We start from the raw sequence: 11,776 nt of genomic DNA, 5'->3' as shown, positions 1-11,776 counted from the left end.
TATATATATATATATATATATAGATTGCCGGTATGAAAAGAAAAGGTAGTTAATAAATATACAAATATATGAAATAGAAGAAAGGAAAAAGGAAAATAGACGGAAATGAAGTATATATATATATATATAGCTATCTTTAGTTAGGTTGGCTTTGATCAGTTGTTGCCGTTGTAGGATTAGTATTAGTATTACTGTTGCTTGTAGTCCGGTTCAAAAAAGAAGTGACTGTGTTATCTTGATTAGTTACACTTAACTGTGGCAAGGATAAATGTGTACCGTTGTTTAATGCTAACATATCAAATTGAGACACTAAATCATCATTTGGGACCGGATAGTTGTTGCCAGGGAACATACCTGGATAATTGAAATATGATGGCGGAATATTGTTATTCTTGTTAGTATTTTGTGGTAGTGCATTAATTGTATTGGTCGTCGATCCATTGGCATTGTTTGAAGAGGTAGGGAGTAATCCATTCTGTTGTCTTGAACCGTTACTTCTAATACTTGACACAGAAAGACCTCTTATATGATTTATGTTAGGGTCAACAGTAGCATTATAGACATTAGCAGTCAAGCTACTTTTCCTATCTGTATGGGTTTGTATTGGTCCTGATGTATGTACTTGAACTTGTGGTTGTTGATTGATACTGTTATTTGTAGTCATTGTATCAAATCCAATTTCTTCCATTAAACGACGATGTTGTTGTGGTATTGGGGATTCCATGACAACATTACGAACTTGTTTAATTATATGTGATCTGACGTCATCTTCTAATAATGGCATTGATAAAACTTTATAAATGAAAGTTGGACCGTAACTATAATCATTCAATATTTGTAATAAGTTATTATTATTATTATAATCATTGTTTTTATCATTAAGATTCTTTGCCGGAGATGATGATGACGAAAAATCTGGGGAACCGCCAAAGATTGATTCAAAAATCAATTTTCTTGCTTCTTCATCACCCCTAAAATTCAATATTTTCAAAATGGTTAATGATGCTAATCTATGACGACATAATTCAACAATATTTGGAATTAATACTTTAGCTAAGATGGTATGTCTCTTGGGTAAAGTACAAGTATCTAAGAACCAAGTTAATAATAAAGTCCCGTTATTATTTGTGGATAAATATTTTGAATAGCAAACGATCATTGCACTTAATACTAAAGTTTGTTCTGCAGTAATAATTTCATGAGATTCCAGACAAGCTCTAACTGCTCTTGCACCATATCTATTTTGTACAATTATCCAAAAATTTGAAATAATGTTCTGGAAAATGAAATCGTTCCATGGGAATCCAAATTTTAAAACACACTGAATGACATAATTACCGAATTGATCATTCATTAATGGTGTAGCAAAATTTTTAACGCCTTTGGTAACAAGATCAATTTGTCTTGCTGTCTTAGCCATGGTAATCATTTTTTGACAAGCCCATGTACCATTTTTATGAACACCCATTGAAGTCAAATATTTACATGTTTTCCTTAACATTATATCTTTAATTAAATCTGAAGATTTTTCAAATAATTTTTGAACGATGGTATTACCTAAGTAATCAGAACTTAATTCTGGTAATTCATCAATCATGGATAACGCTAATTGTTCTAATTCAAGATTTGAAATAGAATTGGAATCTATTGATTTTCTTAATTCACGTAATTTTGGCGCATCGAATTCTTTTATAATTAATGGTTCTGGTAGGGGACCAAAATTTGTTGTATCTGATGTACCTTTATAGTTTATCCCATTTTGAATTAATGCATCTATTTGAACTTGATCACATTTTGTCTTAAATGAATGAACAATTGTTTTCAAATCTTTACTTTCCATTGATAAATTTGGTGGAGGTAACGGGAAGGGACATTGTTCTTTTTCCCCAGTGTTAGTAGCTGATGATGAAGGTTGTGTAGTTGTGGAAGGATTTGTATATTTATTAATATTATTATTGTTGTTGTTATTATTATTATAGTTTGGATTAGATGAAAGTGATGAAATGGAATGACCTGGGTAATGATGATGATTATAATTTTGTTGTGATTGATTTGAGCTTGGGTTTTGAATTTGATACTGATTAAAGACTGGGATTGAAATATTTCCCTGTTGCTGAAAAGTAAGAGCCCCATTATATAATTGTTCATATAATAAAGGTTTTTGTTGATTTTCGTTTTTTAACATATTAAATGATTGAGCTTGTTGTTGTTGTTGCTGTTGATTTGAATGATGCATTGGTAATATTTTGGCAAATGCAATATGACTTGGAGTACCAATGACAGAAACATCTTTCCCTTGTAATGCATCCATACAACGAGTTGCATTTTCTACGGTGTCAAATTCTACTAGTGCCATATTTAAACCTCTAAATGTTCTTGATGAAATTACTTGACCATATTTAGAACATAAAGTGGCTAGAGAGGTACTTGTTAAATTAATTGCATTGTTCAATTGTGGTTGTTGATGTTGTAATGGGAATATATTTGAAAATGAGATTGTGTTAGTAGGTAAGAGATGATTGATTTGATTTATTGGAGGCACCGATGGATCTAATGAAACCCAATTAATCGAGATAGGGTCAGTTTCATCGCCAACTATTGGACATATATTATGCTGTTGTTGTTGTTGTTGTTGTTGTTGCTGTTGCTGCTGCATTTGCTGAGAACTATAATTAGAAGTTCTTCTCGATCTTGAAGTTGATTGTTGTTGCTGTTGTTGTTGGTCATAAAATTGAATAGCATCTGTATAAATGCTCGATGCATTTGATTGTGAACGTTGTCTTCCATTATTATTCCATATTGCGCCAGGCAATTGTAAATTGATGGATTGTGGATGAGAATGTGAATGTTGTTGTTGAGTGGTGGAATTTCTGTTATTAGTATTATTTTGAGAAGACATTACATCATAATAGTTAGGTAATGGCTGTTGTGAAGGTTGTAAAGGTTGGATTGTACTATAATCTTGTACCCCAGTTAAATTATATTGGTTCATATTTGGATTCATAGTACTGTTACTTGCAGATACAGCAGTTGTGTTACTATTAATTTGTTGTAATATTTGTTGTTGTAAGGGATCCATTGAGTTTGATGTTGTAGCCCATATACCAGATGCCATACTATTGTTATTGATTTGTTGTGCTCCAGACAAGGAAGTGATTTGTGAAGATGTAGTGTTATTCCTTGACCTGCTGCTACGATTTGTTGGTAAAGGAGAATTGAAAGTGAAAGAATCATTAGATGATCTTGGTATATTCATAAAAGCGTTCGTTGTTGTAGTAGCTGAGTCTGGGAAATGGACTAACTTAGCATTTTCATTTGGAGGAGTTAAATCATTTATAGTCTTAGATGGTATTGCAGTTGTTGTCGTTGAACTACCGGCAACTTTTTGTTGATTTTTTATTGGAGTTAATGGGAAATTGCTTAGATCTACAGTAGAAGAACCAGAGCTGCTATTTGGAAATTCAGCAGTATCATTTTCTGGATTAATATTTTTCAAATGGGTGGCACTTTTCTTAGAGTGGTGTAATTTAGCACTTATTGAAGGTAATAGGTTACTTAGCGTGTTTGAGAATTTACCTGCACGAGCTCTATAAGAACCCAATTTTTGAGGTGCGGCATTCTGTTGGTTGTTGCTATTGTTTTCTAATTGGGAACTGCCGTTGCTCGAACCATTTTCCGTGAGAAGACTATTGTCTGCTCTTTCATCTTCATCATCATATATTGGAATTGTGATACCGGGATCTATAACTTCAGGAATCTTTGATAAAGAAGAGTCCGCTGATGGTTGTTGTTTTTTATTCTTCTTATTTGATGTTAAATCGTTATTCATTGTATGCATGTATTATCGAATCTATCTGATACTTTTTCTTTTTTTTTGCTTGTTTGACGACGTAACGTTTTCTCGTAAGCTACCGTTCTTTTTAGAGTCTCTAGTGTATGCTTAATACTTGTCTTTAATGGGTAGTACTATATGTCAGAGAATCCTGTATTGTTATATTGTAACGTTATAGAGGTATGACGCATGCAATTGAAATTTCCGGTAAACAATAGGCAACTGTGATAAGCAAATATTGATGTAATTAGCAATGTTTCTGTCCAACTTCAAACTTAACTTCGTCTGAGTAACTATAGCGAAATATTTCTAGTTGTCAGATGTTCATCTAATTGCACACCAAAGTGATATAATATGATATGATAAGATATTACTATTATTATTATTATTATCTGTGTTATATTAGTTCCACACTTCCGTTTAACCGTTTTTTCTCGGCCCCTATCTTCACCATCCGTGGCATTTCTCAGATGCAGGTATCACTCCCACGGGCCCATCTCTGTAGAAGAAATCTTCAGTATCAAATGCCACCCTCCAATTTTCCCTGTTACCCGGGGCGGCATAACAAAGCCACAAGCCTTCAGCACAAAAATATATATATATATAAAGAGCAACAACTAACAAAAACTTGTTCTTTTATTACCATGGGAAGTAACTGATTAATGAAGCATTGTTGTGTTGTATATTACATACATCATGCATCTTAGGAGCTCGGCAGTTATCATACTGGTCAATATATATAGCTTACATTTTTTTATGCTCCTATATATAAAGAATCTGTAGTTGTCGTAATGCCTTTTTGTCGTTAAAGTAGAACGAAACTTAATCCATCTCAATACCACAGCTGCAAAGAGAGAGAACTTCTTATTTTCAATTTTCCAATATGGTTAGTGAAAGTATATGCTTGGAGGGAAGCCACCTGCCTAATATTTTGACAATTTTCATCGTCTTTCGATATGTAAAAGTACTCGGACAAAATCCAAGTAAATAGTTATTAATTTCTAGTTATTGCCAGAACAATTACCCGTGAAAAAATATAGTGACATGTGTATGTATTCTACAAATATTTAAACGTCTGCAACTCCAAGAAAGCTACTGAATTGAGAACGGATTTCAATCTTCAGGGAAGAGAATCCATCAGCGGCATAAGGTAACATAATATACAGTCCATTTGTTCTAATTACAACGGTGTATTCGCATTTGAAACTTAAGCATACTTGAGGCGAAGACTAGTAAAAATTTAATGAGCAATTTTCATTGCCAAACTAGACCCTGTCCGATCGGTAAATTTCTCTTCGGAGCCTGGAGCTCTTGGGAAACTAGACGATTCTAGGATGGGATTTTAAGAATGCCTCATGTTTAATTAATACATCAGTAGCGGAAAGTAACTTAGTGTTTTTATAGTCTTAACCTGCCAACTATCACTTGTTTGCTGGAGCTATTAGTGGCAGTATCAATAGCTGTTTGTTTGCTGACCATATGCTTGGTAATTTCGGAGCACTTATTATGTTTCGGTATTAATGAGTTTAGCATTCACAGTAATATTTGGTTTTATTAGGTGTGTACTCAAATATATATATAGGGAAATAAAGTTTCCTGAATAGCTGAGAAAGATATTAATGGAATGATATAGTATTACTTTAGGCGTGCTTATATCCAAATCGAGAGGAACATACACTTTTAGTCTTTGCATACGTAACTTTTGTTGAATGTAATCGTCAACGTACCGTGCTTGATTTGCAAACCCTTCAAAGAATCTCTGGTGACCCAAGATTTCGGAGTTTTTTATAAGTTCTTTTTTAGACATCTATTTCTCCAAAATATTATAAGGCACGTGCCAGAAATGAAGATATTTGTGAATGTCCCAAAGGAGGAACAGGTAAACAAAGGGAGTTTTCGAGGAATAATATGCAATAAACAACGTCAACATGAAACAAAACCTAATGCAACTGTAACTACTAAGTTAGTGAAGAAAAAAAGGTAAATACACTAAATCAAAGGGCCAAAACCACACAGCCTATATAGCTCCCATTCTGTTGGTAGTGAAATATACTAAAAAAGTTCTAAAATAGGATAGCTATCAAACGTGGTTGGCTACCTGTTTCCCTTCCAGATAATCTTCTCAGGATGTCAGAGATAGATCCAGAAGAAACCGTTGAATCTTTAATGAAAGAAATTGAACATGATATGGAAGTTGCCAAAGAAAAGTTCAATGAACAATTCCAAGTAGAAACGAAAGATTCCAATATTCTGTTCAATGCGCTTAAGAACGAAGATACAAATCTAAATACAATAAATGAAGATGATAATAACGATGAATCTGAATTATTTATTCCTCTTCATGATACTTCAAGAGAGCCTCTATGCGAATTAAAATCTCCACTTAGAATGAATAATAGCAATTCGGTACCGTCAATACATAGTAGCCCATTAAGAATGAAACAAATGATCGAAGAACATTACGGTGCTGATGACAGAACTTTACAAACATTCTCACCTACCAAGGATATACTCTATATAATGAAAGGAACGAAACCATTACTATCATCTTCTACTTCAAATGGACAATTGATTAGTGAACTTGAACTTAATATATTAAATGACGATGATTCTGATCCTTCTTATTTATTAGAGAATAATAGTAACCTAATGGACGAGGATGACGACGTGAGTTTCATCGAAAGGTCTCCACAACGAATTCATTTTCCTTCTAAAATTCCTATAATTAATACAATGACAATTAATACTTTCTCTAAATCGAACCTTGAAGATGAGAACGACGTAAATTCTTCAGGTATCGCAGATTCCTCATATTCAATTGATATCGATGATAATAATAGCGATAATCATGTTCACTTAGTAACTAAGAAATATAAATTGGGAAATCAAGAATGTAACAACGATATGACTAGCTTAGAAGAGATACAAAATCATTCAATTAGCACACAACATTCTCCTACTATGTCTGCATATGTTGAAGAATTGGATATTCTGGATACATCATCTTTACATATATCTAATGTTGGCGACAATGAGCTTCTAAATGAGCATATTACTTCCGATAACAGCATATTACCAAACATAGCATCAGACTTACCAAGATTATCATCTCCACATGATGAACGTCGAGAGGAAGAGGAAAATTGTGCCTATCTTAGTGGTCCAGAATTTGTAGACACTTTAATCGATTGTGTAAGCATTGTTGCCTCAAAAGATGAAGAAGAAAAACTTGAGTATGGTTACAATAGCGGACCAGATTTTAATGACCGAATGATAAATACTGTTGATATTATAAGCACTGGTTCTATAGAGGAGAATAAGACAGAATCAGTATTTTTAATGGATAACGATCATGAACTTAAAATTAAAACTAAACGAACAAATCTTTCTTTGAGCAATGATATTGACAAACTTGCAGTCAATAGTGAAATTGATAACCCAGATATCAATGAACCCAAGATTGAAGTAAAGATTGCAGAAAATAATCAATCACTAAGGTACCTTCAAAAAAGTGAAGAACAAGACATAATTGATTTGGAAAGGAAGCCTGAAAAGAAACAAGTGAAGATCCCGAAACTCGTTAAAAATTACCTAGAAAAAATTAATTTTGAAGATAGAAAACAATCAAAAATTAAAGAAATACTACAGGATGAAGAGTTTCCAAAACAAAAAGCAATCAGGACACCAGTTCCAAAAGTAGAGGAAAGAAAAACAACACCTCTTCTTCAGTTTAATACTACTTTTTCGCCATTATTACCTGTTATACCAGTTCTAGAAAAATTGATTCAAGATGACCCATTTTCAGAACCAGTACCTCATGAGACAGCCTTACCACCATATCCCAACTCAAAGTTTTCCAAAGTAACACCGCCCACTACTTACATTCATATTTGGCATCAACAAGAAAGTTACCCACCGTTAACGAATCCAACAAGCATCACAAGTAAAAGAACAATATCGCCAACGAGTAGTTATAATTCAAATTTCTCCCAAGTTTCCTCAGCCTCTACAAAGCTCACGGTTGGTTCAACCGTGAACACTTCTAATAATAATTACGCTGCATCTCCTCCTTTGACACCAACGATTCACCAATCATTAACAGCCACCAATTTCAAATTCAAACCAAAGTTGGCTACAAGACCACGCAGAATTATGTTGGATCCCATGAGAAGGAATACCATTAAATCAAAAAAGATTCAAGAAAGAATTAACGAATCGAAATCATTTAAACCAAATTTATCATATCCAGAAAGATTCTATGAAGAACAAGACTATAGTATCGGCGATGATATATACGAAAAAGAAGAAGAAGAAGAAGAAGAAGAAAGTAGTCATGCAGCAATTTTACAAAATTTGAAACCTAAAAACTTCAAAGTTTGGAATGAATATTTCAACAAAGATCATGAAGATGATGGAGTTAACAAATATGACTCGATTGCACCTGAAGTGATACAAAAGTTATTAAAGGATGAATCTTTCTTAGATGGGGATTATGATGATAATACATTGGCGGTTGCCCATTCAATTAAGGGAAGAGAATATGAGGACAAAAATAAAAGCGCTGATATGAATTTGAATATTGGGTTAGGTATATTAAGGACACCAGTTAAATGTGTCTCAGTAGATGAAGGATTAAGCTTTAAAGGGTATGAACCAAGCATAAGTGATAATGATGATTATGAAAATAGTAAAAATAATAATGATAATGCTGTGGAAATGTCTATACATACTCCAAAATCCAATTCTATCAACGGGGATATCCACTCATTTGAAAGAATGAACCCTAGTCAGAACCATATACATAGTCCATTCAAAGTTGTTAGTCCTAAGAAGAATTCAAAAGGAATGAACGTATCGCAAGATATCATTTCTCTTAGAGAGGAAAATCAGGAAATAAATACAATTCATGATGATGATATTGCAGCTCCTGCACAGACGAAAGAAAATGATAAGACAAAGGACGCTTTTGATGAATGCACCTCAAAAGAAATTGGAAAGAGGAACAAAGATGAAGCAACTGCTGAGATGACTGATTTGGGTGTACTCTATGTTACAATAAAGAAAATAACTAATATTAGATTATCCAATATATTACAACACAAGGGGAAATATTGTATTGAATTTGATAATGGTACGAATATGTTTACGACTCCATGGGAAATAATGCCATCAGATGGCAATTTAATGTTTGGTAAAGAATTTGAAATACCTCTTAAACTTGATAGAGAAACAATGAAGCCACTTGACATCGAACTTCAAATTACATTGAAGATAAAATATATGAAATTAGAAAATGAATTGGTTGAAATTGTTGAAAAGGTCCCTATTGCCAAGAAAAAGAAATTACCATTTGCTAAGACTAAATATCAAATGATTAAACGATACGTTTCGAGGCCTACAAGATATGATGATTGGGGGAATCTTTTTGCTGAAGATGGATCCTTTGGTCAAACAAAGGTACGAATAAATGAAACTAATTTAAAGAGATGTGAATTTATCAAATGTAATGAAAATTTTGATATGATAAACCGATGGGCAAAGGGTTTAACATCAAAGGACTCTGCTGGCGGATATCATCCCATCCATGTGCCATCACGTGCTCCACCATACAGTATTGGTAATATTGAATTAGAAATGTGTTATTTAAAGCGAAGCTCATCATTAGAAAGATTCCCCAAGAGTTTGGATTTAGCTCAAGATATTTTGAAGAAAATACGGGAACAGGAAAGTATTAATAAAGAAGGATATCTTTTACAGGAGGGAGGTGACGTTACTGGAATTTTCCAAAGACGATACTTCAAATTGAATGGTATTGAGATGATTGGATATCATGAAATAACTCAAGAACCGAAAGTTAACATAAATCTTTTGAAAGTTATTGATGTGATAAATATCGATGATACTGTTACTGAAGCAAATAAGAGAATATTTACTGATTCAGTGCTAATGGGTGAATGTTTTCAATTAGTCTTTGACGATGGTGAGATTATAACATTTAATGTTGAAGCTAATTATAAAGAAAGGAAAGATTGGTATAGAAAGATTAAGAAAGTAGTTGAGTTGAACACGTTACGTCAGCCATGGATTAAACAGTTTAACGAAAATTCCAAAATTGAGAAAATTTTCCGTTGAAAAAAAAATGACAGTGGTTTCTATATTACTATATGTATCTCCAATTTGTAGAAATTATAAGGACTTTATTCCAATTAAATTTTAAATTTTTTAATTCAGGAACAACATTGATACAATATCCTATATATGCATTGATGATTATCCTTTTCCCAGTTTTTGAATGCGTGTAATCCTTGAGCGGTTGAAAATCTCAATTGGATTAGGGTAAAACTGTAGAGGATTTATGATGATTATTTAAAAGAATGCTTGACACATTGTATTAAATTATATTCAATATATAGAAAATATTATATAGTTGATATTTGCTACTTATTTATTTGTTGTTGGTTTGGAGGTGGTTGTTTCTGCTGCTGTTGTTGTTGTTGTTGTTGAAATTGAGATGGAGGAGATGATTGTTTTAGACCTTGTGATGGCTGAAATTGAGCGGGTAATGGAGCCATCATATTTGGCATTCCAAACGGTGGGAAACCTCCAAACATTGGCATCGGAGGGAACCCAACTGGTGGCATTAGAGGAGGCTGCTTTTGTGATTGCTGATTTAGTTGTGTCATTTGCTGTTGTTTAGGTGGTGACATATTATTTGGTATCATGTTGTTGTTAACATTAGTGGTATCATTGTTTTGTGTAGTTGTATTTTGGGGATCTAACTTTCCCTGTTGTTGTAAAGATAAAAGACCCATTAGGATTCTTCTTGGATTATATTCGATTCTTAATTTTTCATGTCTTTTCAAATATTCTAACCATGTGAATTCATTAAATCCATAATTGAAATAATCAGATAGATTAGCACCTGGTTGTCTCCATGGTTTTTCTCGAAGCACTTCTGGGTCAATATTCGTTATTGGTTCACCTTCAAATAGTCCATCTTTGTCAAGGTCAATGGACCCTAACATAGTTTTATTGTTTTTCAAAGAATCAGAAGTTATTGTTGATGATTCATCATTTGCCATTGAATAACCAGTCGCTGTTGGTGTTGGTTCTGCTTTAACATCATTCTCTATTAGATTATCTGGTAGTACTTCATCAGATGCCACACTGATTGCATTTTTAGGTAGTTCTGTCGTCGTTGTTGTCGTTATTGGTATTGGAGTGGTAGTTGCAGTACTGATAGAAGTAGTATCCATTGAATCCAGTCGAGAAGTATCTGGACCGGCACTAATAATAAATTCGATATCGAAATCTGAATCATAATCTGATTCTTCACCATCAGAGTCCTCATCTGATGTAGAAGACGATGTTTCAGAAGGTTTACTTAGGTCAAGGGTACTGGCACTTAACACTTTTGGTTTCTTATTCGTTACTTGTACGTCACTATGGTTACCATTTGCTTCATCAAAAGTTCTCTTTCCGGTAGAAGTATTGTCATTCTCAGTGTCAGATCCATAAAGGAATTTATCATCTTCTTCATCACTTGAACTCATTGCTGTAGGTATGATCGTTCTGTATCGTTCTTATTTTTTTTTATGATCTTAAACGTGTGGTGATATAGTATTACACAAACAGATAGCAGCACTTTATACTTTGTATGAATTATGGTTATCAAAGTATAACCAGCTTCAATTCCTCCAGTTCTCAATGTCGTCGCCAGCTAGCGATTGAACAATATGATATGATTTCTGTCTTTCTTGATGATAATATTTCACTTTAATATATTTTTTCATATTTCCTAATTTAAACGAACAAAAAATGACAAAAAGACATCCGTAAAGATTCGAACGGTCGGACAGATAAAAACGTCAGCGTCACAAATTATTTTTAATCATTAGAATAATAATAAAAAAAGTGGAGTGAAGGGGGAAGAAGAAATTAGTA

At 33.2% G+C, this 11,776-nt stretch overlaps 3 protein-coding genes across 3 annotated transcripts; 1 reads left to right on the top strand and 2 right to left on the bottom strand.

Annotated features, from left to right (window-relative positions):
• Positions 1–136: 136 nt before the first annotated feature.
• JSN1 (Jsn1p) lies at positions 137–3,838 on the bottom strand (the record flags this gene model as incomplete). Its single annotated transcript, XM_003669564.1, has 1 exon — positions 137–3,838. The coding sequence occupies one exon, from the start codon at positions 3,836–3,838 to the stop codon at positions 137–139; it is 3,702 nt and encodes a 1,233-aa protein (XP_003669612.1).
• Positions 3,839–5,959: 2,121 nt separating this feature from the next.
• On the top strand, positions 5,960–9,964 carry BUD4 (Bud4p; the record flags this gene model as incomplete). Its single annotated transcript, XM_003669563.1, has 1 exon — positions 5,960–9,964. The coding sequence occupies one exon, from the start codon at positions 5,960–5,962 to the stop codon at positions 9,962–9,964; it is 4,005 nt and encodes a 1,334-aa protein (XP_003669611.1).
• Positions 9,965–10,269: 305 nt separating this feature from the next.
• FIP1 (cleavage polyadenylation factor subunit FIP1) lies at positions 10,270–11,385 on the bottom strand (the record flags this gene model as incomplete). The annotated part of the gene is made up of 1 exon (XM_003669562.1): positions 10,270–11,385. The coding sequence occupies one exon, from the start codon at positions 11,383–11,385 to the stop codon at positions 10,270–10,272; it is 1,116 nt and encodes a 371-aa protein (XP_003669610.1).
• Positions 11,386–11,776: the final 391 nt, after the last annotated feature.

Source organism: Naumovozyma dairenensis, chromosome 4 (assembly GCF_000227115.2).
Source record: "Naumovozyma dairenensis CBS 421 chromosome 4, complete genome".
Lineage (NCBI taxonomy): Eukaryota > Fungi > Ascomycota > Saccharomycetes > Saccharomycetales > Saccharomycetaceae > Naumovozyma > Naumovozyma dairenensis.
Note: the sequence above shows the minus strand (reverse complement) of the source record. Positions and strands in the feature narration are given on the sequence as shown.